Source organism: Merops nubicus, unplaced genomic scaffold, assembly GCF_000691845.1.
Source record: "Merops nubicus isolate BGI_N331 unplaced genomic scaffold, ASM69184v1 scaffold11393, whole genome shotgun sequence".
Classification (NCBI taxonomy): Eukaryota; Metazoa; Chordata; class Aves; order Coraciiformes; family Meropidae; genus Merops; species Merops nubicus.
This window is the reverse complement of record NW_008599593.1, coordinates 23,456-51,420: the sequence shown is the minus strand read 5'-3', so window position 1 is coordinate 51,420 and position 27,965 is coordinate 23,456. Positions and strand designations below refer to the sequence as shown.

Genomic DNA, 27,965 nt, shown 5'->3' with positions numbered 1-27,965 from the left:
TGCCAAACACATATCTTCTGTCGAACAGTCTTTTACTTAGTACTGGTCTTTAGTTGTATCTTCATTATCTTGGTGGAGAAGATCCACTTACGAATTAAAGGATATTTAGGGGGAAAAAAAAGACACATTTGCATTGTGCAAGTGACCAAAGACTGCTTACAACTGAAAATGCAAGTATTTGTCTTCTACAGAAAGAGGTAGATCTGTGACTGTGTGTACAGTTTACTGTTCTAGTGTGTGGCTGGGGTGTGTATGTTAGACACCTGCATACACATGACTGATGGATAACTTGAATAACTTCTATCCAAGTAGCAAGCATTTCCTCACAGCACAACTCATAAGTTATATGTCATGTCTGGTGCGGCTGTGATGTTCAACTAATTCTTGAGTATTTTTGTTTCCTTTTGTTTTTAAAGGATCAGTTTGATAACTTGGACAAGCATACACAGTGGGGAATTGACTTCTTGGAGAAATACGCAAAATTTGTAAAAGAAAGGATAGAAATTGAGCAAAACTATGCAAAACAACTGAGGTAAGGGTTTTTTCTTTTGGAAAGAATCTTAACAATTACTTAAAATCACTGTATCAGATGATGCACAAGTAAGTAACATCATGATTAATGACCATTTTTCATTTGCAGAGTGAATTAGATCACTGCTTCTTTGCAGGACAGTTTTTTTCCTTTACTAGTCCAAACCAGAAAATTATCTTTTGGGTGTGCACTTGTTTGCTTGTTTTGTCTCCTTTTCCCCTTCCTCCCTTCCCACCCCCTCTTCAAATCTTTGAACTAAAAAGCCTTAACACTTACATTTTGAGATTTGAAACAAAACCAAAGCACAGTAATATTTTTCCACTGACTATAAGGATGTTTGCTGCGAAGTGTATTCTCCATATCTACATTGTTGATTGTGGGTATTCAACCAGCTTCAAGCCTCTGCTACTAATTAATTTCTCATGTTGAACTGGCAAGAGCTAAACTACATTGTGTTAAGAAATCTGATTGAAATCACTGAGTAGAACTTGAGAAAGCAGCAGATCTTCCTGTCCTTAAAGCATGCCCTTTCTGTAGCTGGTCTTGTCCCATTGGGCGAGACTGTAACCCAGCCACCCTCTGTCTTACCTCACCAGTTGACTTTCTATTGGTGCCAAGTGAAACATCTTTTAGCTCCAATAAGAATTCCCCCTCAGGGATTGTACAAGAAGACTAGCAGCAATTAAAGGCAGAGAAGTACATCCTTCGGAATACAGTAGTATTGGTATTTACCAAAAGGTGCACACAGTGCTGGAGGAACAAGATTTAAAAGAAGACACTCTGGTGAACTTGGCCTTCTCTATTATCTTGCTGTCTTGAATTCCTTTGGGGATTCATCTGAAGCTGCTGCCTAGCCCTTATTAGACTGAAACTGATAGCAGCTTCTCTCTTGTGGTGCTTTCCATTCTATCCTCATTGGCAAACTAGATTGCCACCAGATACAGAATTGAGGAATCCTTCATTAACAAATGCAGTAATAAGGTTCTGGATACTGAGGGTATGGATGTTCTGTGTCTACGCTGGTCATTTCCTTTTTGATTTCTTTACCAGTTTCTTTTGATCCAGTTGTCTATATTCACCTAACATAATATCCCATTACTTTGCTGATGGAATTCCTTTCTTAAAAGGAAGGAAATACACACCACTTTTCCAAAGCTGGCGTAGAAGAGCTTCAGGAGGTAAAGGAAATTTTGAAGCATGCACAGCACCAGTTCACAGCCCAGTTTTGATTTGTTTCAGTTGTCTATTCAAAAACAGAAATGTGTTTTATTTGCACAGATCTAGCCAGATCTTTTCCTTAAATACTATGAAGAAATCCCATTTTGCTTAATTATGTTTAAAGGTTCACTCCACAGCTAGCAAGATGAAATACCACATTATTACTTCAGGATTTGACTAAAAAATAGGAAATCTTCCCTGTTCAGCATTTGGTTCTTTTGGTTAAAACTACTGGTTTTTCTCAAATAGTGTTTCAAAAACGAAAGTTATGTCAAGCACTTCCTCTGTCAGATGACTGGACTGACTGTCCATGTGCAGTAAGTATGACAGTTTTGGGAAGCACAGGTCTTGCTGCACACATGTTGTACAGTGCATGCATGCACTTTCTGCCTGCTGCCAACAAGGCTCTGGACAGCACACACATGAGAGGGTGACTGATTTTCTGCCAGTGGACCAGTTAATGAAGTTACTCTTTGATATTCTTGCCTTTGTATTCCTTGGGGCAGAATTGATAGTAGTGAACTGTCATATATTAACAACTTGATTTCAGCCATCGTTGCTCGTTTGGGCACTCACTGTTTTTAACAGTGTAAAAGTCATGAGGTCACAGGGGACACTGAGATCTAGCAAAATTTTCACCTCTAGAAAACTTCGTCATCCTGCAGCTTGCTTCTGAGAAGCTCTGGAGAGAAGATCTTGGGGATTGATTGTGGTTCCAGCCAATTTTAATGCTGGCAGCATATGGCCTGTGACATAGATACTGATATCTCTGATGGAAATGTCTAGTTTATCACCATTTTTTCCTTTCATAATGAAATGCAATCTCAAAAATAGAGTGTTGAGAATTTCTTTGTAATGAACTCTATAACCAAGATTTATTATAACCTTGTTTAGTAGAGGTATGACCAGTACAGGGAGCGGTCACATCTTGGGAGTTTTACAGCTCTCCTGGTACCTGGATGTGAGACAAAAAAACAAGTTTAATGAGGAAGATAACGCTAGTGATGTATGGAGGTGGTTTTTTTTCTGGTTTCAGTGCGATCCATGAGCGTTCTTTTGAGATTGTTAATGGATATTATTCTCATAGACACTTAAACCCAAGGATGAAAACTTGAATGAATTTTTCATAACAGTTTTCACAAATTAGAATCTGTGTCCTGGCAGAAATTCATATTCACTTTGTGTATACCCTTGCATTTTGAGAAATGTTTTTTTTAATACTGTCACAACATAGTGATGAGACTTTCCCAGGTGCATCACCAGTTTGAATCTTCTAGGAGATGAAAAGTGATGCATGTACAGCATATGAGGAACTCTTCGAGTGAGCTCACTACGCTTTTACTGTGTGCAGTTATTGCAGTTTGTGGTTGCTGAGTAATTCCAGAAATTATAACGTGTGAGAATCCTGTCCAAATACTGGGTTCAGTTTGCAAGTCATTCCTTGCTATTCTTCTGTGATAGATGATTCTTGACACTGAGAAAAAGCATAAGGAAAATTGAAACCATTGAGGAATCCTCAACTGTCTCCAGAGGAAGAAAACATTCTAGAGAGCTTTTCTTGTCTTTGTGTGACTATACTTTGTTGTGAAAAAAAAACCCAACCCTATAAATTCAATTTTTTGAGCTAAGTTAAAGGAAAATATTAAGGTTTTTGTAGCCTAGGTCTCAACTGACATATTGCAGTACACAAAGGATTTTGAAGGCTGTTGCTGAGTTGCAGGAATGTGAATCATGACAAACACATTGCAATATACATTGTAGATTAACAGATTTCATTCTGCTTATATGACCATGTAATTTGCTCTTATTTTATGATTGGGAAAAAATAGATTTAATATGTGCCAAATTACTGGGCTCTTGGCTGAATTTTGTTATTGAATTCTCAGATTCTGTTCTTCATCAGCATTGTTGCTTAAAAGGGGTGAGGTGAAGGTCTGGGGTTTTTTATTTCCACATCATCACAGACAAAATAGTTCTGGAGGTTGCCTCCCTTTTTGTTCTGTCTGAAGCATTAGGACACTTGAAAAGACAGAGGAGTTCCACTTCTGTGATGTTAGGCAGCAGTACAAGTTATACCTGCAATTAAAGATGAATCAGCTCCCAATGCAGAGTAAGATTTCTGAATTTGGTCAGCTTCTGTATTGTCAGTTTAAAGAAAATAGCAATGATTGTTCTTGAACTGTGGAAGTGTTTTGCTTTAAAATTGTGCTTTGTGATCTCTGGAGCTGTGTAGTTAATCGGAGCAGATGTATTTTTCATGTTCCTTCTGCATACCAAAGCGGTGGTTTTTTGTTTGCTTCTTTTTCTAAGTACAGTATTAATATATGCATATGTCTGGTCAAATTGAGACGTAGTTACCACAATTTTATATGCAGACTCTTGGAAACATTATTTTAAATGGGTGTAAGCTCAAATGTGAAGCTGTGGACACATGTCACCATATGTGTTCATTTCTCAAATCTCTTTTCCTTTGATAGGGGCTAAGAATTTATGCTGTTATTATCCAAATACAAATGTGACAGGTTTTTTTATAGTTTCTACAAGCCAAAACATACGATTTCTTAATGGTTCCAAGGATATTCGGTTTTGTAAACTCAGATTCTGTGTTAAATTTAAGATTCATCTCTTCAGTTAAAACTTTTTCTGATGTTACTAAATACAGTTCATTTTCATTGTTTTCAGCCAGTCTGTAATAGTGTTATACAATCACTGAAGCCATGAGATCCTTATTGAAGGTATTACTTCATGTATTTTCACGACTTTATGTAATTTCGCTTGTGTTGACCTGAGACGCATTTATACTGAAGAGAGGTTGGTAAAATTACAGGAGCAGCACAGTTGGATTTGATAGTCTTGTATGAAATCTGGTTCCTGATGGCTCTAGGATCGAGTGAGGTGTAAGTCTGAATTGTATTTCCTGAGATGATTACTGTCACCTATCTATGCTTTTCTAGGGAAGTTTGGAGCAGTTTATCTTGGAGATTTATTTGAGTCCTGATGGTCTGCAGTTACTTCTGCAGTTTTCTTCTAAACTAGTCCAGATCCTAAATATATGGGTGCTAATGATTAGGCACACATTTAGATGAAAATGTTAAAGAATGCTATGCCCCATTAAAGTGTCTGCTGCTCTTTGAAATAATGCTTCACTCTTCAGATTCACACTCATACTGGCTACTTGTCAACCTCTGTTTTTTCAAAGATTTCAGTCTAATTTCACTGTTATTTCTAAATGATGGTGTTCAGTTCTTGGAAAACCCATTTATGCTTCCTTGTTTACATGAACACTGACTTTTTCTTTGAACTCTAAATTCTGCCTTTGCTTTCATTTCATTTTATTGATTGGGATTACTGTTTCTTGTTATTTAACCTTAAATCCTGATCCCATAGTGTCTCAAAACTGTATATTCCTGTGATCTCAAGGTAGACAGGATTGACTAATAAAACTGACTTTTATTAAGAGAAAGTTTTATATAATATTTTTGTCTTCCTTGAAGTTTTAAACTGTTGCATTTAAAAGTGAAGCCATAAGAGAAATTGGCATGCTAGTAAATAATATTTGTGACCCTTCTCTCCTTCCACTTCAAACTGTACGTTTTTAGTAAGTTGTTTCTTTTCTCATTTTTAACACCTCTGAAAAATCTTCTCTTGAAAAGGCTTGTGCATGGTTGCTTAGCTACAGCATTGTATGCTTTTTACGCATCTCACCTTCTGAGTAATAATAAGGTGAATTTTAGGAATTGCCTGTTTGTTAATGTAGAAATGTAGGGGAAATGAAACATAGGAAAGTTACTTAGTGAAGAAGACTATTCCTTGTGGTTTTGGTTTTTTTTTTTGTGGTGGGGTTTTGTTTTGTTTTGTTTTCTTGGGTTTATGCATTTTCCCATCAAAATGTCTGCATTTAATCCCTGCCAAGTAGAATGCTACAACAGGTAGTGGATTCTGGTGATAATGAGGAGATTCTTGCCTTAACTTCATTAAGAAAGTTCTTATAAAATTTGTAGGTACTTTTTAAAAAGTCTGTTTGTTTTGTTTCTTTGATGTAAAATAATTTACCTGTCTTACCATGTTTATTCCTTCTGTTTGTAGTCTCTGAGGGTATGGAGAGAGACGAAGGGTCTAAGCTTGCTATTTCAACATCAACTCCTTGCTCATATTTTGGTATATACTTCCTGACTGAACATGGCATCACTACTTGTACCTTTGTAGTGTAGAGATAATGTGATTTCCAAATAAATTGATTTGCGAAATTGCACGAGGTTATTGTAGAGGAAAGCAGGATTAGCACTGTTGCTATAATGGTAAGGTAGTTCATAGTTTGTGACAACCAAAGTGACAGACAGTGGGAACCAGAGACAAAAGATGCATGCAATATTCTTATTCCTCCTCTCCTTTTTTCTGTAGTGTTGGGGTTGTAGGTTGCTTATGTAGTTTGCTGCTTTGCTGCTTTTGGGGAAACTGTTTTGGGTGTCACCCATTTACACATTACAAAAGTTTGAATGAAGTCTATTTCATAACAGTTAAAAAACAGAAGCATTCTTGACATAATCCAGGTCCACCTCAAGAACATAATTTGAGAAGCCTTCCTGGACAAGCTCAAGGCAAACACTCTGTCTTTTGAACAGAATGATATGGTTGTGCACACTTCTTTTGTTGCTTGGTTCTTTTTGTTCTTAAATGGATGGTACGATTATTTAGAGATGTATGGAAAAAAAATTGCCAGCATTATGTTATTTCAACTTGTGGGCTGTAAAGTAAATAATTGACATGCATTATTTTCTGCTGAGATGTTAATTCAAATATTACTTTGATAGTTTAAATGAAAGATAACACAACAGGCAGTCTGGTGCACAGTTTAAAACATTACTAGCAAGATTTTGATGAAGTCTTTCTAATGCTTGGAAAATGTGAGACTTCTTGTAAGGATGGACATTGGTATTTAAATCGTGGTGTATTTAATTTGAGTAGTAGATCTCTCTTTAAATACTGTTCGCTACTTCAAAAATATACAGCATCTAAGATGTTTGACTTTTGACCTCAAAGCACAAAGATCTGAGGGTAAGGATTTGATAAAAATCCTGTGTCTTGCCTGTTTTTCTTTTGTACAAAAAAGAATTCTTTATTTGCTGTATTCACAGGGGAAGGAAAACAACTGTAGTAGAGTTACATTTTCAGTTTTCCTGTTTTGTGGAAAAACATGACAATTTTAAAAATTGTTACTATAAAAAATGCAACCAAATGAAGGTGTGAACACCCATCGACTAAAAATGAGAAGGAAATTACAGATTTTTTTTCAAGACTGACAACATGTATCCTTTTGAATTTCAAGAATTTTAAAAGTCCTACTTGCTGTCAAAAGAACAGTTTGTTAAGTCAAGTGAAAATGCTGTGCTGGGAAAAAGTGTCTACTAAGAAGTTTAAAGCAAAGGTTAACACACAGGAAGATAAGTTGGAAAAATCACTGGACATTCTCTTCTTTAATCCCACTTGTCTGTAGAATGGTGTGGCTTCATTTCATGTTCATCACAGGATTGGGGATATTTGTAGCAATATATGTAACTGCAAATATTTTGTAATAGTTTGTGTAAGCAGCATCTGCTTCTGTTATTTATGCTCTAGGGTAGAGTAGATGAGGTGGTTTGTATGTTTCTTAAGGTGCTACTTCTGCATTGTATGGGAAGCAAACATCAGTGCTTTTGGAAATTGGACTGTGATAGTGTGTGAAGTGCTGCACCCACGGATCAGCTTTTAGAAAGCGTTTTTTCGTTTCTAAAAACTTGGTATTCACAACACTGGTGGTAGAGCAATATGGAACACCTTCACTGAAAAGCGATGTTGCCTCTTCTTTTCTGGAGGTATCCTTAGTGAAGATTTGGAGATGTGGTTAAAAATTGACATGAGTCAATTCAGGCATGGAGTTCTGTGCTCATGGATATGGCATGCAGTGTGTGCTGTGTGTCACATGGTGATCATACATTTGGGTTTTTCTTGTCTACTAGCTTCTTTTGCATGTGTGAAAAGGATGCTAAATACAGAACTCACTATTTTATGTCTAGTTGCTGTGTAGTAGAGGTTTTAAAACATGTATATTGTTCTAAGTCAAAGTGACTTAAAATGTCATAGATTTTTTTGCCTTGTTATTTAAAGGAGCCTTATAAGATGACAGAGGGAGTAGATTTGTTCCCTGAAATTCTTGGAAAAAAAAATTTGTTCATGCAGTTTTCTGTGTGTATGTCTTTTCTTCTCAAAAGAGACTCTAAAATAGCATCTTTTTTTCTTTCTTCCTTAATAGAAATCTGGTTAAGAAGTACTGTCCTAAACGTTCACCCAAAGATGAGGAACCCAGGTAAAAATGTGCATTTCAAGTTCTATATATAAGAAAAAGGACTACAGTACACTGTCCTTTTATGAATTTTGATTTTGTTTTTTTCAGGGTAAAGTATTTAATTGGCTAAGACAGCTAAAGAATTGTGCTTGGCTTCTTACACTTTCACTATAATTCTGCACAAAACCTGAGTTTAGTTCTGCTAGTATTTTAAATTAATAAGCATGGTAGGTTGTATGTACTTGCTCCATTCCAACTTAATCTTTAGCTAGATGAAAGTTTGAAAGCAGGAGTTTAGTACACTATGCACAGTCAAGTATTATTTTTTAACAGAAAAGCAATTATGTGTCTTAGGCTGTGGTTTTTTGCTTAGTTTATTAGTTTTCCAACACACTTGTATGGCAATGCAAGTCTAGCTATCCATTAGTATACTGAGGCTTGAGTGTACACAGAATTGTCATGTTTTTGGCAAGAAGAGGTCTTAAACTGCTGACATGCTTTGACTCCCTAGACAGAATAAATAAATTTATAACTGCAGGGGAGCAATTTATGCTAAATAACTTAATGATTCTTTATCAGAGAGGTGCTTCTTTTGCTGTCCATGTCCATAGCCATTTTAAAATTTATTTAGAAAAACACAATACTTTTTTTCTTTAGGGAAAACTCTTATGAAGGAAAGAAAGTGGACAAGTTTCAGGTTGCAGCCAGAGCACATGCTGTGCAGAGTGCCTGAGAATTCACATTAGGATTTCCTCTAGCTCTTGGACTGTTTAAACATCCTGGACCACAGGCAATGGGATTTCTAGTGCTAGGGTGGCATTTGAATTCCCCAGAGCCAAGCCTATGGAGGTGGTGGTATTCCACAGTTACAAGAGAGAAAGTTGTATATTTTAATGTGGTGCCTGTTTTTTTTTTTCTTTCTTCCCTTCCACACACACTTTCTACCCTTTGCCCCTCCTCTTCCCCCCTTTGTAGTGCCAGCCATAGTGGCACCTTACTTCCAGCCAAGAGGTGGGCAGGCAAACAGGCAGCTGTCTTCAGAGCTGACAGCAAACTTGTTCTGTAGATCATCCATCGGGATGCGTAGGAGTGGTATGATTGGCATGTTCCACCCTCAAGACTACCAAGCACATCATCTCTGCAACAAGTTCAGCCTCCAAGCCTAGGGACGTATGTATCCGTTCCCAAGCTCAGGCCTCTCAGTTGGCAGCTTAGGAGATACCACTATACTACAGGGCTTTCCAGGTAGTATTCTTCTTCTTTCTTTTCCACCCACAAAAATACATATTCTTATAAAATGTATTTGAAGAGACATTGCAACATATGGTACATGCTAGGCTTAACAGAGGCTTTCCCAACTTGCATTTCTACTATAATTCGATAAGCATTAAGATAAGGTTTATTGTAAATTATGTATTTAAAAAAAAAATAATCAGGAGTACAGATGTTACTAAAAGGAGCCTGTTTTAAAAACTGTCTCACTTTTTATATATGCATGTTTGTCCGTGTGTGCTTTCTGTCAGGTTTACTTCGTGTATTGCCTTTTTTAACATCCTTAATGAGTTGAATGACTATGCAGGACAACGAGAAGTGGTTGCAGAAGAAATGGGACACAGAGTGTATGGAGAATTGATGAGATATTCTCATGATCTAAAAACTGAGAGAAAAATGGTAATTTCTGTGCTTTGATTTGATAATAGGATATTAAAATGGATATGTCTTTGGAGGAGTCGATATATTTGTTTACCCAATTTAATGACCTTTGCAATAAGTTGCTCTTGTAATACATTTATAAAGCATGTATTTAAAGTTATTTTGTATTTTTATGCACAGGTTTGCTCCAGTTATTAAACATAAAAATGAAGGTCTTGGAGAAAGTGCTTACTACTAATGTTTTTGTCAGTGTAATTTTCATCTGTGCTACTGTTCTTATGTGATTAGTAATATCTTCCAAAGAGTACTGGTAGCTTTTGGGAGGTGCTGCACAACATAGTGTGTCAGCCAGTGCAGGGGCTAACTAATGGTAATAGTACTAAAAAGATATGTAAATTAAATTTATTTGTGGTGTTTTTAGCATCTTCAGGAAGGGCGAAAGGCTCAGCAGTACCTGGATATGTGCTGGAAACAAATGGATAATGTGAGTTTGTATTTTGCCGGTGGTTTTGGTTTGGTTTTCTTCCCATTAATAATATACAGTCTGTAATTGGAACTGATCATTCCAGTGACAGTAGAAGGCTATTGTCATCTGTCTTGCTTAGACCTTAATGTTCAGCTGTATTACTGCACATCCAAATAAGATTTAGTAGTATCCAAAATGTATTTGTAGTTCCCTCTTTAAAAAAAAAATCTCTTGTAAACAGCTTCTCTGTGTATGTTTGAGTGAAGCTTTGGCTTTAATCTAGCCTGAAGGAATCTCCACAGGCTAATTTTTGCTCAGAGAGTAATTAATAATGACAATTTGTTTGTAGAAAGATGAAATTTTAAGTTAACTGCAGTTGACTTGAGTTTGAGAGCTTGTCACGTGAGCTCTGTTCAAGATTACCACTATAGACTTATACTCTCAGGAGGTAGAATTACTTTCTAGCAGAGAAATGCAGGAAGTGAATGTATCTATAATGGATTATAAGCTCCGTTTTCTTGATAGACATGCTTTTAAAGCTGAAAAAAGGTAAAATTCCAGCACCTATGTTCAAGATGCACACTGACATTCTGATGGTTTTGCGTCTTAGAAATTTATTACACCTTTGGTCCAGGTTCTTGTGCAGCAATACCAGAGAGCTGAATTTCTGTTCTGTTGTTTGTGGACCCAGATGAGCAATGTCTTGCTTTGGTGTCATGTCAGAGAGTTTAATTTGTGGTCCACAGGATCAGAGTAGAAGCAGGTATGGTAGTTTTAGGTAGTATCACCCTTCACCAAGATAAGTCCCATAGTTCACCTCTAACAATCAGTTGTGTTGTGTGCACTGTATTTATTTGAGTGCAAAATTAGTCTTCTAAGTGCACATAGTGTTTAAGGGCCACATTAACCTCGGTTGCCCGACTTTGCACTGAGGTAGAAGAGCAGGGCTCACACAATCTCCATTGCCAGCTTGTCTCTAGAGACACTAACTTGTTGAGATGCAAGGTTTTCCTACAGCAGTTGTCTTGACAACAGCCAGCTATACTGAATATCAAGTAGACTGAATCCTGCTGTCTGTGCTGCTTACAGGTGTGCCAGTTGATATGAGTACTGTGATAAAGAACAGATATGCAAAGATCTTCTAATGCAGATAAATGCTTCTGATTAATTTAGTTGAATTTATTCAGTTAAAATTGATTACTGAAGAAGGGAACTTGAAAATAATACATGTGCAGGTTTAAGTTTTCTGCCCCTCTAACTTTTATTTAGGTTATTGAAGTCAGGCTAGAAAGTGGATTCGTCTGTTTACAGTTAACTGTGGATCTTTGTAATAGGTTGGTTTGTATTTTGATTATCTGATATTTTATAGCAAAATTTCAGTTGTTGCTTCACTGGTACTTCTGGGAAATACGTTCTAAATAGAAAAAAATTAAAATGTTGAGGCTTGGTTGCTGGGAGAACAGTGTATTTATTTGAAGGTGCTTGGTAAATTTAAGATATTTAAGTGGAAGCGTTGATATTTTGAATTGAAAATTGCTGTAGAAAAACAAAAGGGGATAGTGGCCATTGAAGCAGTAAGTTGTGACTTTTGTAGAGCAAAAAGAAATTTGAGAGAGAATGCAGAGAGGCAGAGAAGGCACAGCAAAGCTACGAAAGACTGGACAACGACACTAATGCCACAAAAGCTGACGTTGAGAAGGTAAGAGCAGGACCATTCCTTCCCTTCCTCTCTTTGTTACAAAAAATATTTTATTTGCATGTTTATTTGCTCTGCTGGAATATAATTCTTTAAGTGTATAAATTGTGTATAAAATACGCTTGCTTATTATGTGCAAACTGAAAGTTACAGAGAGGGAACGTGCTTCCTTAGTTTCCAGACGATGCTGTTGAGATGATGACTGGCTTCCTTAAACAGGCAGGCTTGCAGCCGTCTGGTAACTTGTCCTATACATGTGCAGTCACTTCTCTGTTTTTTAGGATGTGCATTTAAGTGATGTGGCTAAGGGAGCTAAAATGATGATTGCTCTCATTCTTTTTAATTCAGCTATAAAGATGTCAGTTTTCATGACTTGTGATTAGTGTTTTTGCGTAGCTGGTAGAATAAAATGATGCTGCCTGTCCCTGAAAAGCGTGAGACATGTTTGAACTGATTGTGCTTTCCTACTAGGCTAAGCAACAGTTAAACCTGCGCACGCACATGGCTGATGAAAACAAAAATGAATATGCTGCACAACTACAGAATTTTAATGGGGAACAGCACAAGCATTACTACATTGTCATTCCTCAGATTTATAAGGTAAAGTAATTAACAGAGGAAGTACGACTGATCTTCTAAGGGAGAAGTGGATCTGGCAGTAGCACGCTTGTGGAGGAACTGCAGTCAAATCCCAGGAGAAACAGCTCGATCATCTTTCGTTGTAGCTTGGACCAGAGTTTTGGTTTATTCCCTTCATTTCTCTAGGGTTAGAATGCGTTATTATTATTATTGTAAGATATTATTTATGTTTTTTGAAATCTCCATTAAGAGCAGAAAAGCCTAGTCCTGCTTTGTCTTGGGACTACATTTTTATTCTTTCTTTGCAAGTATTTGGAAACATTCTATGGTAAAGCCTTGGGAGAGGCATTTAACATAGTGACGTGGTTTTGTTTCAGAGAGACGAAATTGGATACTGCTTGAAACATCTACCTTTGTTAGATATAGGAAAGATGCAACTTTTTATCCCATTTTTGATAACCTATTGATAGATTTACTGCTACTTTTTGTTACCTTTAGGTTCCCTCCTTTCCCCTTCAATGAGGTGAAAGGTCCAGGGCTATTATCTTAATGGTATTTCTGTTTAATGTGTTGGTTTTGTTGTGTTGCAGTAGATTTTTATGACAAATCTTACATAATGGTATTATTTTCTTTGTTTTCTTGCACACTTCTGAAGGAAATGGTTTGTATTTCAAATCAGAGAGCATGTCTAAACAGCATATAATTTTAATATTTCTATTTTTTTCCCAATTTTTCTGAACATTGGTATTTATTGGAAAGTAGAAGAATAAAAGTAAAAGAGAGAGATTTATTACCAGAGAGAAAATTATTCGGAACTAGGAGAGAGTGAGGAGATGTAGAAATTAGTAGAATTCCTTTATTGTAGTTTTCTTTTTCCATTAAAGAAATACTTTAAACAGGTGACTGTAGACACTGTACACATGCTTTAAAAAAGAATAAGGAAAATAAAGTCCAGTCCTTTACATAATTTTTAAAAATAAAAGTGTATCCACTTCTTGTAATCACTGTTCTGGGCATCTTAAGTCGCTGTATGAGAGGACTTTTTAACTTAAGTTCTGGGTTTTTTTAAGCAAATAAAAATACTGAGAAAGCACAGAAATTTTGTACTACACACTGATGACCACATTAACTGCATACATCAGGATCAGGGGAAAAAATCTGCAAATAAAAGCTTTGTTTTATCTTGCTCTGTGCTTGCAGCAACTTCAAGAAATGGATGAAAGAAGAACTATCAAACTCAGTGAATGTTACAAAGGCTTTGCTGACTCTGAGCGCAAGGTTATTCCGATTATCTCTAAATGTTTAGAAGGGATGATCCTCGCAGCAAAATCCGTTGATGAGCATAGAGTAAGTAGAATCGAGCGACTTTTTAAATGTGCATGAGCAATTAACTGATACAGAAGCTGTGGAAAGGAGAAAGACCGACTTACCCTGTATGTTTCTTTCTGTTATCAAATATTATTCTGCCTGAAAAGTGTTATGACTTTAGTTTCAGCCTGAGTGGTCACTTCCACTTTCATTGTCTCTTCTCTTCCTGTTTTATTGCTTTCTTGTGATCTGAAGATCTTTGACACTTTCTCATTGTGTGTGATTTTTGGACACATTATTTTGGTTATCCTGGAACATCCCAGAATGCCAGTGCATTTAGTATTTTCTCCAGTGGCATTAAATCGTATAAAGGGTGTTCAGTTAAGAAAGTATCATTCTGTGTCCTGTTTGATTGCAGCTATTGGCACTTCTTTCTGATTCCTTCTAATACAAGTTCTTCCCTATTAGATCTTAATACATCTCGTTTAGAGTTGTCTTCATCTCAGTGCTAATTTTAAAGGATTAGAATGAGGAGTAGTAGTTGGCCGTAAAGTATGTCCTGTTTTAAATTTGTTGATAATCCTTGAGGAGTATTTGCTGGATTCTCCATAGCAGGGTATGATTTGATTCACAGTCATGGTAATACTGCTGAGGCAAAAGAAGTCATGTTACCTTAACTTGATCTGTCCAAAAGCATGCATTTGGGGCTCTCTATTGCTTTCCCATCTCTGCAGTTAAAGGGAAGATTTATGTCTCCGTGTTTTTCTCTCTCCAGTTCTTGATGGGTTTGCTTGTTTTGCTTTTTAAACTCCTTCATGTCCTATGTTTAGGACTCTCAACTAGTGATAGACTGCTTCAAATCCGGTTTTGAACCTCCTGGAGATTTTCCCTTTGAAGATTACAGTCAGAATATTTACAGAACTATCTCTGATGGAACCATCAGTACACCAAAGCAGGAAGGAATGAGAATTGATTCAAAAACTACAGTGGGCAAGGCTAAAGGAAAGCTGTGGCTCTTTGGAAAGAAGCCAAAGGTAACAATCGAGAAATTGCTATTCAGAAAATTAAAATGTGAAAATCTAGAGTGCGTGGAAGCAGCAATTTATTTTAAAATAATCTTCCCCTTGCCTGCCACTGTCTTTTAAAATATGTGTAAGGAGATCTGAAGGTTTGAGCAGGTTTGCATATTTATCGTATTAGAAATCAAGTTCTCACCGGGGGAAGATTAGTGTCTGAGAATGTTCTTAACAGTTATTTGATAAAAGTAGCTTCCCATTTCTGTACCATTTCTTAAGTTTCCATTCAGACTTTCTGCAGTTGCATAGAAAAGGTGTTAACTGTGAAGGTTAAAATAAAGGGAGGGGAGAGTATACTTTGGAATCGGGCAGACTTCAGATCTCTCTCTTATACTACAAAAAGAAACCCTCTTCTAAATGTCACATTTTGTAGATGTTTATATATAGGGGCATTATATTTTTATTAGACCTTCTGCTAGTTTTGAAAACTTCTGAGGTTTGTCTGAAAACATTTAGAATTTATAATACCTCACTGATAAAGCATACTGTTGAAGCTCCAACAGGTAAATGTCCCAGAAGAAATACTACTGTGAAAGAGGTAAAAACATTCCCACACTCAAGGAAGCATGGAAAGCAGAGAAATTACTCCTTTCGTGTATTATTAGATGAGTTTCAGTAAACGCTTCCTGTGCCACATACCATCATGGATCAATAGAAAAATATTATCAATACATGCATTGGCTACATAAACAAATACTTAAACATATACATACTGAAATTTTATGCTTGGTCTTTATTTAGTATTGGAGCATATTGGTGAATCGTTCTCATGATTCCCACAAATTTCTATGAATTTATTTTGATGCTCCAAGTCTGTGTCTGATTTAGACCTTGTTAGTGGTAGGATTTATTTTCCATTTGATAGTATTCCAAGAAAGCAGATCTTTACAGAAGGAAAAGATAGAGCTGATTCTTTATTTGCTCTTCAGTGGGTTATGTAACTGCAGCTATGTATTAAAGTGAAAACTGATTGTTTACTTTTCAAGCAGTATAATTATTTATAACCGTTTAAATGCACTAATGCATTAGAGTATTTATTGCATTTGGCTGCAGAGGTGAGTGAGATTCAGCCTGTTCTGAAATTAGATCATGATTACCAGTTTGACCACAGGACATCTTTCTGAAAATTTTGGAGGGGGAAGATATCAAGATCTGCACTGGTTTTCAACCTGGACCTTGGCATTTACTGTAGTCAGAAGAAATTCCATACTATGATGGCAGCTGAAGGAGGCTGACAGGACTTTCCCTACTCTTTCTTCTCCCCAGTTTGTTTACTTTGTATGTAGCGTTCAGAGAGTCAGCATGACTGTTTTCTGTACGGAATCACAGAGGTACATACATGTATGTGCATACACCACGCATCTCTTCCTTCAGAACCTGGAGGAAATGGATGATTACGTTCTTTTTTTTTTTTAACCTGTCTTAGGGAGGATGGAGAGGTGCTCTAAAATAACAGCAGTTTGGAGCAAAATACTTCTCAGGAGACATGCATTTAATCCCAACTACTATTTACAGGTTTTAAAATACATTCCTAAATTAGCTAATATAAAAATACGCTGACTTTTTGTAGCTGGAGTATTCATGGTGGCATTTGAACCTTCATTTAGCTGAAATGAAAAGTCTTGACTTCCAGATATACATTTACCTATTCTTCACGTTGTCAAAGACATAGAAGTCTTTTGGAAAGGGAACAAGTTGTGCAGCACAAGAAACAGTACAGAAAACTCGAACTGAGAAAAAGCAGCAGAGGTGTGAGAGACAAAAAATGAGAGAAGCAGTTTGAAAGAAGGGGAGGAAGAGAGTGGAGGAAATTCTTGTGATGATGGTGATTAAGAATGCCACGCGGCCCTTGTGCCAGTCCAGCTTGACTGCAGAGATAGACACTGAGTGCACTTGTTACAGTCACTCTCCAAAGGCGTCCCTCATCTTCCCGAGTTAGCTTACTGGGTAGGGTACGCCAAAACGTAGGAAGAAACAGCCAGCAGAAATGTGCAAGCTTCCAGAATGGCTGTAGCTAAAGCTGGGAAAAGCAGAGCACCCCATTTTAAGAGCAGAGACCGGCAACTTCAGGATCTTGCAGAAGTGTTGAGTCTAAAGCTTTTTTTGAATATTCCTTCATTCTCTGCACCAACCTGTAACTCTGAAGCTCAATTCGTGACAGAAACCTTTTAAGACTAATACAGTTATAGCGTAAATGTGTCTGGAACGTTACAAGCTGTTTCTGTGTTGGATGGAAATTTTATAAGACAGAATTTTCATCACTGTGAACATTTGGCTTATTTATTGCTTTCTTTATTTCCACATTAGCCACAATCCCCACCCCTAACCCCTACTAGTTTATACACATCCAGTACTCCTAATGGGTCCCAGTATCCCATATTCTCCATTGAACCAGTGCATTATTGCATGAGTGACATAAAAACAGGGAAGCCCAGAATTCCTTCTTTCAGAAGCCTCAAAAGAGGGGTAAGTTTGATAACAAGTTGAAATGCATGATGGGCTATGAACAGTGTGTTTGTGATGTGGCTTTTCTGATGCTCTTCACCCTCATTATAAGGCTTACTTTGTTAAAAGTAACACTTCAGCTATATGGTCAGTTTTAGGATACTTTCATATTGTGCAGAAGTTACCAACAGGTTAAAAGTAAAATAAAATAGAAATATTCCTTATTGGATTCTAAATACTTGTACCTAAAAGAAAGGTGTTATAAAGAGGGTGCTCAGCATGTGTTTGATACCTTTCTTCATTGTTGTTTCACATTCACAAATGTTTTCCTACCATCATGTAACATATTTTTGCAGTAATTTATCATTGGGTGTATATAGTCACCACAAAAAGATCTGACAGATCAGATATCTTATTTGCTGACTTTTAATTTAAATAACAGTAGTTGATTATGACACTGAATTGAGAAGGGAGAATTTTTTTAGACATCAAATGCTGTTAGCACATGGTGATTGCAGATTTTGAAGTACTGATTTTTGAAACGTCACAATTTTAATGCATTTTCTGATTAATACATTGTTCTTTTATGTCCACGGCTCTTTTGGGTAAAATTATTGGAAAATTATTGCCAAATGCTACCTTCTGAGATTTATCAATTCATTTACTAATTTATAGTGGCATATTCTGCAAATAGAATTTGTTTGGAAGACAATAGAAGGAAAATGTTAACTGATTTCCTAGTAACATTTAAAGTACTAGTGATAAATGTACTGGCACTTTCCTGTTAATGTCAGTGAAGCACAGGCTGCCCAGTTTATGTACATTTTACAATATTTATTGATCCAAATAATGAGATAATTGGGGGCATTTGTATATACCATTAATAATTTTCTGGTATTTGAAATTGATTGGTATTGGTATTGACTTGCTGTCTCTGTGGAGGTCGAAGTGCAACAATGTTACATTGCAGTAAAGTTATATTTTAGAGGCTCCCTTGCTGTCATTCTGAAATATAGTGAGTTACACTTAAAATTTATTTTCTTTAAGTCACATTGTGGCATCTGTTTTAGGCCCCTAGGTATCTTGTAAATACTGTTTCTGCCACCACTACGTTTTTAGACCACCTAAGTACTTAGGGAGGACAGTTTCTCCTTTCCCCTTCTGAGTCACTGAAATCATACTTCGTTCTGGTCATGAAGCTAGTGTTCCTTCTGTGGTCCTCAGTGGGGAGTTAGCTGTATTAGATAGTTGTTGAAATGGCACAGGTCTTGGTCACACCTTTTTGTTGATCACTAAATGTATTGATTGACTCATGGCTTACAAATCAGCAACTTCTGATATCAGTAGTTCTAGAACCTCTTATTGAAGCAAAAGATCATCTCCTAAGAACTATAGTGCTAATGGAAAATTAAACCATATTTTTATCTGATGTTTTTATTCTTACAATTCATTGTTCATATAAAAGTGAATGAATTTAATACAGAATAGTATTCCATAAAATTGGCAAGTGTCCTACAAATCTTGATTAACTCAAATATCCCACAATATTAAATAGTTATTCTCTGTAAGTCTTTAGGACGAACATATAATTTTTACACATTTTGAAATTCCTTCCAAGCATTTTAACAGATACCACGTGATCGCGTACTGAGTGCCTTTTCAGCTTACATGTATACTGTAATTCCAATAGATTTTTTTTTTTAAATCTCATTGATCACTCATAATGTATCTTGATTCGGTGCTTCGTAGTTTCTCGTACATGATGCTGTTTTCCAATTTTGTCCCTGGAAAATGATGTCCAAGTGGTATCGACGTGCAGACCTACCACATGGTGTTACATAAGCTCCTGCTTCTACCAAGACCTGTCCGTGAGCTGGCACTTGCCAGGCAGTAAGCCTGCTGGTTGCTCAATGTGCCCCGTACAGGCTTTGACTCAAGGCACTGGGGATCGCAAACCAGGCTGCGTTAGCTTTTCCTGCTGCCACGTGCAGCGGGCGCAGCAAACAGGAGCTCTGGCATAAGTTACTGAAAAAAAGTCTTCTCAGTGTAAGCAAGTGTAACTTGCTTTATTGGTACTGCTATTACTTGTTGCTTATTATCCTTTGAAACCTTAAGCATTGCTACTTAGCGTTAGTGCTTCTGAGAGGTCTTTGCTCAGTGCCACTTGATGTGTTCCAGTATTTAAAGGGTGGCCACAGAGAAGATAGAGACTCCCTTTATTACAGGGAGTGACATGGAAGAGCCAAAGGATAATGGGTACAGGCTACCCCTGGGGAGATTACAATTGGATACAAGAGGAATATTTTTCACAATGAGGCACTGAAATAATCTCTCGGGGAAGTGTGGGGTTTCCTAATGTTGGGCACTTTTAAAATTCAGCTGGACAGGGTGCTGGGCCATCCTGTTTAGACCATGCTTTTGCCAAGAAAGGTTGGACCAGGTGATCCTTGAGGTCCCTTCCAACCTGGTAATCTGTGATTCCACGACAGTTTGTCAACAGTGATACGTAAATGTTACTTGTGTTTTCTTGGTAGACACTTTCTAAAGGGAACAAGAAGTTTTCTAGAGCATTTTTAAGTATTTGGACTTTAATGAGGTTTCTACAAAAGTATCTTTTGTGAAGGCACCTTAATTTCCTCAGGCTAGAAACTCCAATTTCATGTGTGTGCCCCAAACAACAGCCTTAACAATTGCTGATGGTGGCAATCTTTATCTTCTAAGTTGCTTGGCCCTTCTCTGGAAAGGGTTATCCAAGGTCATTGAAAGCATGGTAGATCTTCAAAATACTGTGAATGAAGATATGACACCTGGCATCCCATGTTTCATTTGCTTCCTCTAAAGTCTTTACTCTTTAAATGGCTTTCTTTTTATCTGGACTAAAACATTTCCAGGGTAGCAGCAATGACCCAAATACTGTTTTCAGAAAGTAAAATTACTAATTTCTAAACTTGAAAAAGATCTTGTGTTTATTGCAGTTCTGCTGTGATAATAAAACATTGTAAACATGAGGTTTGTAGAAGTGATGGTAGTGGATTGTTAGCAGTAATTAACAAATGATTTGCATATGGCTGACCAGTCCTTCATCATCATCAAATTCTGCTATTTTGTGCAGTGTTGGCTGTGTGTTTGTTTCTTTTCCTACAATAGAAGCTCTTTAGCATATTATTCCAAACAGTAATGCTGAAAACTAGTTTAATGGAGTTCTCTGTTAGAATTTTCTAAGTTTAACTACCCATTATCACCTAGTAATTTTTTTAATCCATAATTCTTCAGGCAGAAGTGTGTTTCTGAGTATGGTATTTGGCTTTTCCTGTGCTCATAGTAAAATGTACTTTTAATGAATTGAAATTTCAATACTTAAGTAATATTTTATAGATAGATGTTTAGGCATTAATCATTTCTGAACTGGTCATTGCATGCAAATAATTTCCCGTTTCTTTCTGTTTTCAAATGATCTGTGCAGTGGTCGGTGAAGATGGTAAGCCCGTCTGCTGTACTTCTGCTAAGATAGCATGAAAGTAATCTCCTGAAAGTGTTGCCATATCATAACTGCTTTGAGTCAGGTGCTGAAACACATCTTCAGACTTTCCACTCATATGCACAGTCTTCTTAATCATCCATGCTTAATGTAAGATATTTAAGACTTGTGATCTGGCCACAATTAAAGCTATGATTTTGGAATTTTGGGGTTGACAAGTGTTTACAAGTTGGTCACAATGGAAATATTTGGTGATTTCTCTTTGTCAGGAAAAGTGTTAAGAGTAGCATGAAATTTAACAAAAAATTGCAGGGGAGATCATCCTTTATGCTTAGGAATATTAGAGAGCTGTTATATTAAATGAAAACAACACCTTAATCACTGTTGTTTTGCAGAGTAAATCAGTAAAAATTCACAAAAATAGCTCTGTTGTTCTGATTCTTGCTGTAGGATACTCTGGTTTTAACTGACCCATAAGGAAGAATGATACAGAGGATGTGATTGTCTTTTTGTTTCTTCATAGTGTGTAGAAGCACTTGAGAGGAGATTTTTTTCTTTTTTTTTTCCCTCCAGAAAGACATTTGCTTTATTTTGAACACATGTTATCGAGATTTCCCTCCTTTTATGGTGTCTTGTATTCCCTTCTTAAAAAGCAGTGAGATTATGATTTTACAGGTGCAAAAGAGCCAAGCTGAGGGGCAGGAAGATCTTAAGAGGGAGGTGTTAGAAGCTTGGCACCTGACCCTAAGGCTGCTTGTGTCAAAATCTCAGAAGACAAGTTTCTTCTTGAGCACAGAAATGCTGCCCTGTTCAGTGTGCCTCCACTTATGATGTTACTGTAATGGCAGGTGGTTTTCTTGTGCTAAAACACCTTTCTTAGGCAACTGGGACACAAATAATGTCTCTTAACTTTTTGTTACTAAGACATGTACTGTATTTCTTTCTTAACCCTGTCTGTGTCTGTCACCCTAAGGGGGAAGAGTTTTCACAACAAACTCACAAGACAGGTTAAAATCTCTTCCTGTGCTTTTCATACCCAAGTCCTTCCATCCTGTTCGTAATCTTGACCCAAGTTTGCAGTCAAACTTTTTCAAGTTTGGGCTCAACACTAGGTCTCAAGTTAAAAAAAGTTGGGAAAGTAAGTGATTTTTTTTTTTCCCTCCCTGAAACGTTTTTTTTTTTCTCTCAGAGTGAAAACAGTGACTTGTCATATTTGAGCAAATTTTGATTCAGATTAAGAAACTTGGAAGCCAAAATTTTGATGTTATAAAGGCTTTTTCTGTGCTCTAGGAACTAGTTTTACTCAAGGTAAAAATGAATCAGAACTTCGTACGTTTTAACGCTGTCTAGCAAAACATGCTGAATTTCCAGAAGGAAACTAAAATAGTGCTTTGGCGTGAAGAAGGAAAATCCAGTATTTTTCTTTTCATTGCATCCAGATCACCATAGAACACACACACGCTCCAGAGAAAGAATCAGTTATATACATATTGTTATTATAGATTCATCTTAGATTTTTGTTTGACTGAAATGACTTTGTAGTAATTCTGTCCCTTCTAAATGTGCTTTAAGTGCAGTGGATGCAGTAAGAGGCACGTGGCTCAGCTTTTCAGAAAAATAAAGTCTACAGATTTTGAATTACATCCGTGAGCCAGCTGCTGCAGAAGGCAGAAAGAACCTTGGGTGAATGACTACAATCTGGCAGCAAGAACGTGCATTGATTCTGTTGTGGTGTTTTTATAGAGCTGTGTGTCGAGTAGAGTGGTTCAGAAGGGCCATCCTGCTTCCAGTGGCACTGTCGTGTGTGGCTCTGTCAGCTCAGCTCTCCAGCTGTGGGCGTGTTACTTGTTTAACACTACCTCTGCTTGCAGGGCCCTGCATTAGAAGACTTCAGCCATCTCCCTCCAGAACAGAGGCGCAAGAAGCTGCAACAGAGAATCGATGAACTTAACAGGGAACTACAGAAGGAAACAGACCAAAAGTGAATGCATTTCTTTAAGTTTTGTCGTGCTTCTCTCCTCTGTTTCTTTTGAAGCCCTCTGCCTAAGCCATCAGTGCTCAGAAGCTAGGAGAGACTACATTACTCTGGGCTATTACAAAGCATGTTTTAGTTTGTGGTTTATTGTATGTAGGTTCTGTTGGTGTTGCGTCCTTCTGCTTTACTGTAATACACATTTTGATCCTAACGTTGCATAGGAAACATTGGATCTAAAAGCATGCCTTGAAAAAAAATATGTGTGTATAAAAATGTGTAGGTCTGTTGAGCGAGGGAGCTGCAACTTGGTGCGTTAAGAAAAGAATGTTAATATTGAGAAGATTTTGTAAAATTGAGAAACTTAGGTGACAAAAATACAGGGAACAGTATCGAGACTGGCTAGAAGAAGAGTTGAGAGTTGGAGTCCTTGTGTGCTGCTGTGTGACATGAGAAAGGAAGGCAAAGTGCTAAGGTGACAGAATGGGAAAAGGATTTAGGTGTGGTGTGGGGGAGCAGCAGTTCCTTATGTCTGTGCTTAGTATCTAATAATGGGCCAGGATCTCACACACATAGGCGTTATTTTAGCTTTCATGAATCAGTACTGATGTGTCATTGTTATAATTATTGTTGGGTTTTATATGTTTTTAGAGATGCCCTCATCAAGATGAAAGATGTTTATGAAAAAAATCCCCAGATGGGTGATCCAGGCAGTTTGCAACCAAAATTAACTGAGACTATGAGCAACATGGACCGTCTTCGGATGGAAATACATAAAAATGAGGTTAGGCTGTAAAACAGTTCCTTGGAAAACGTAAATGAGTGCTTTGCCTTATGGGTTATAAATACAGCACCCAGAAAAATGACATGATTTAAGGAAGTGCTCCTGATACAATTTTTAGTGGAGTGCGATATTTTCGAGTATCTAGCTAGAATAAGGATGTGCATTAATAAAGATGTTAACTGATCAGAAGAATTTCTTGTTAACCACTTACTCTGAAATTCCTATGTATGTGATCAAAGATCACTTTTTTTCCTTAAGACTAGTACAGAGTATAAGCTAAGCATGAGGAATAGGTTCACTCTTCGTGTGAAGTAATTACACATGAATGCAGTCTCTATGTGGCTCTGTACTCATCTGCAGTTAAGAGCACTTGTTGAATGGTATTTGCTGGTTTAGAATCCAGTTTTCTTTGACACCAATATTTGTCTCTTTTCCCCAAGGCATGGCTCTCTGAAGTTGAAGGTAAAGTAGCAGCCAGAAGCGACAGGCGGCACAGCAGTGATATCAACCACCTTGTAACACAGGGCAGAGAGAGGTCACTATTCTATCTCTACTGCTTTTCTGTCTTGTGCTGGAATCAGTACTGCTCTTTGATAGTTAGCAGTAGGTTACTTATCCTCTGAAAGTTTATGTCCTTCTAATGGAAAATCTTACTCATTCTGAATTCTAGATTCTTATCTGTCACTTGATTTTGTTATGGTAACATAAAAAATAGTCTAATTGAAACACTCATTTAAATAGCAGTGCCTTTTAAAGCTATCTTACTCCATTGCTTAAGGCTCGTCAGTTTTCCATGTGTGGAGACAGGTATGTCAAATTTGTTTGTTTTTGTAGCAGAGTTCAGTCCAAGCCTTGCTAGCTCTGTATTTTCAGAAAACACTCTCCAGCAGTAAATACAAACACTGACGTGCATTCCCAGGGCGATGGCCACAGCCTGCCCTTCCTGTGGTGCACTTCTGTTCTAAGTTTTACAGTTAAGAACTTCAAGTTCCTCACGCCCCAATCCTTGCATTGTAGCCCTGAAGGGAGTTACACAGATGATGCAAATCAGGAGGTTCGAGGCCCGCCGCAGCAACATGCACATCCAAATGAGTTTGATGATGAGTTTGAAGATGATGATCCATTGCCAGCTATAGGACATTGCAAGGCAATATATCCGTTTGATGGTAAGGTTAACAACGTGCACTGTGGTTCCTTCACTGTAAGGCACAGATTATTTTTTATAGAGAAGGCAGATAAAATCATTTAAAGTAAATTAACTGTATGAGCAACCAGTTGCTTGTAAACTCAGTGGAAACTTTTTATAAGTCACTTTAATTCATGAGCAGCATTTCTGTGCTGTTTTAAGGTAAATGTCAGCATGGCTGTTGGCAAATACTCAGCTTTACAAATTGGAATAGGGTTTTTGTCTGTTCGCCTGCTTGACCATATGGTCTCTTGCACAGACTGTTGGTGATTCCTGTTTATATATAAGCTGGAAGCTATGCCCTGGGAAAAAGATGCCTTGAAATTCTGGCTGAACATTGAGACTTTACCTTTTGTTTTTCCCAGGTCATAATGAAGGCACTCTAGCAATGAAAGAAGGGGAAATTTTGTACATTATTGAGGAGGACAAAGGAGATGGGTGGACAAGAGCTCGAAGACATAACGGAGAGGAAGGCTATGTGCCAACATCGTATATAGATGTAACGCTAGAGAAAAACAGCAAAGGTGCAGTAACCTATATCTAACAGTAAACTGGCAGCTTTCACAGTTGTACGTTCCCCAGGGAAAACAGTGGGGGAAAAAAATAAGTTACACAGGTTCATGGAATGCATTCGAGTGTCGGAAGCCAGCAACGCTCTGTTGTTTGCAATGTGAGTTTGCTGTAGTTTTGTTCAGAGATGACCACATTACATTATGCTTCTTAACACGGGTCTCTAATTTTGACCGATGTCTTCTGCTTTAACTGAGCTAGTGTTCCTGCTTTACTAGATCCAATTCAGCTATTAAACTGAAAATAAGACCAGGATTGCTGCTTGTTCTGTAGAATGCCTTGTTTTTATAGAGAACTGAAAAATTGCTTAGAGGTCTCCAAGATACATTGTTCCCACTTTTAAGACTTAAACTATATGCTTAAAACAGGGTTTATTTTCCTGTAATAACTAACTGAACTCTGTTACTGAACATTATTAATTTCCTTCCTTAGCAAATACTTGGCAGCATTCATTTCTTAAACAGGAAAATATTTTCTGATTCTGAAAGCTCAACAGAAATACTCAGGAAAAAACATGACTAAGGACAGAAAGTCCACAACATACTTCTCTCTTTCCTTTTCAGTACTTGTGATATAGAAAGTTAGGTACTGGACACAACTTTGTTGTTTTAATTCTAGATACCTTGGAAAAAAGAGACCACATGTAATTCTTGATGTCTCATTAAAACCTCTTTCTGCTCCCAAAAAGGGAATGATTTTACTTTCTTAATCTGTGCCTGTAAACTAAGCTATGTCTCTGAATTGCATCATGTTTAGTTTGAAATCGAGGTCTTCGGTGTACAGTAATTCTCACGGTTAAATCGCTGAGGATTCGGAAACTGCATTGCACTACTTGACTGTGCTCATCTAAAAGCTGTGGCTTGTATTTCTAATGAGAATTTGTGGATTTAAGTACAAGGCTAATGTATAGCCACTGAGATGGCCTGTTAGAACTGAGCACGCTCCTCTGTCTTCTGAAGGCCTTCAGTAACTTTGTTCTTTTCTTTTTCCTCTTGGACTGCAGGTTCCTGAAGCGGGTTTCTGAGAAAATGGGCGAGATCTTGAAGGAGGTTACATGCAGCTGCTGGGGGGTGGGAGGGGGTGGGGACTAGACTGGGAGACCCAAGGGGAAAAGCTAGTTGCATGAGTGCATGCAGACGTACATTTAGTCACTAACATCTTAGCATCTCCATACATAGGTAAGGATGTATTACAAATTCTTCAATTTGTGCAGGAAAATAGAGTTCCATTACCAGAGTAAAAAGGCCACTGCTCCTACAAGTGCTTTATTTTTGTTGTCCTAGGTTGTCCCAGACGCACAAACTATATTTTAACTTGTGCTGTGTTTTGGTTATCTCAGTTACGCTCTTTTCCGACTCATTTTAATTGGCAGTCATGTAGCTGTGTCCGTTACCAGTCTGCCTGTGCCACCTCCATGCTCGCTGTTAACCTCCTCCTGCATGCCACGGGCCTGTCGGGCATGTCTGCATAACACTTGTCATCGTCGCTTGTCTTATTTGTAACAAATCATTTTCTTTGAATATCTTCAGCACTAGAGTTTCATCCCAGTATCCATGTATGCTGCTATAACTATACCACTGCAACCACCATTACATTCCAGTTTCTGGCATAACTGATAAGAAATCATAATGTATTTGTGTTGATTTGGGGAAATAATACATCTCAGCTCTAGCCTACAATGCAATCAAGAGAAACTCCTCGAACTGCGCTCCATCTTCAGCACTTCAGTAACCTGTTGTGAGCACTGAAAACCTGGAACACCACCAGAGAGATTCACCACTGCAAGCTAACGACTGTTGTCAGAAGTCAACCACTTGCCATTCAAATGCTGCCTTAAACTCGAGTGCCTAAATCTGTTGTTTGCCAACACTACCACTGACAGTATCCCACCAAGGGCTTTGTGTCTCAGCTCTTTTTGCAGTGCTGCAGCTGCTGAGGTAGCCACGGTAGGTGTTTTCTAGAGCTCTACTTTACTGGATACATGGTGTACCATGACTTTTATACGTTGAGACGTCTCTCTCTTCATTTGATTTTACTATTTTTTTAAAAATATTTTTATGGAGACCGTCTTTTAGTTTTTCACTCTGAAGTTCTAATTTTAATTACTGCAGTGCTAGTCCATTTCCAGGTGATGATGCTTCATTGTATGGACCAGTTGAAATTGGAGTGATACTTCGTAATGATCTATGTGCACTTTTACTTGTAAACAATTGAAATTTGGATATGTTTATACGTGTAAATATAGTTGTCTGCAGTGCCCCTCTTACTTTGTCGTCTTGCCTCCCATTTGTGGTTCTATTAATAAATGCATCATATCTGATTTATTAGGGTGATAAGAATTAGACTAGAGCTGTTGGGGGGAAGGGATACTTGTATGGAAGCAAGCTTGTCAATCCAGCTGCCTGCTGTTCGTGGAAATGAAATAATAATCAAAACATCCTGTTTTTCTGGGGTCTGAAGCAATATTTGGAGGCAGCAGTGCTGGATTCTTTTTAATTTCAGTGTTATTAGGAACCGTACTACCAGTGAAACTGAATTTGAGTGACTTGTGTAGAGGTTTATTCCTTTTGTTATGTATACCACTATTACACAGCTTGACCTAGTGTGTTAAAGGGGCTATTAAACTGAAGTTTAGATTTTTGGAGCTTGTATACAGGGTTATTTATATAATAATGTGACA

At 37.4% G+C, this 27,965-nt stretch overlaps 1 protein-coding gene across 1 annotated transcript; it reads left to right on the top strand.

Annotated features, from left to right (window-relative positions):
* Positions 1-416: 416 nt before the first annotated feature.
* FNBP1L (formin binding protein 1-like) lies at positions 417-26,763 on the top strand (the record flags this gene model as incomplete). The annotated part of the gene is made up of 14 exons (XM_008937449.1): positions 417-532; positions 8,040-8,093; positions 9,596-9,743; positions 10,147-10,209; positions 11,786-11,890; positions 12,359-12,487; positions 13,667-13,813; positions 14,605-14,808; positions 22,645-22,754; positions 23,397-23,529; positions 23,970-24,064; positions 24,547-24,695; positions 25,081-25,239; positions 26,289-26,763. Coding segments are annotated over 14 exons (1,620 nt in total), but the record flags the coding sequence as incomplete, so codon positions are not given.
* Between the last annotated feature and the right edge of the window lie 1,202 nt (positions 26,764-27,965).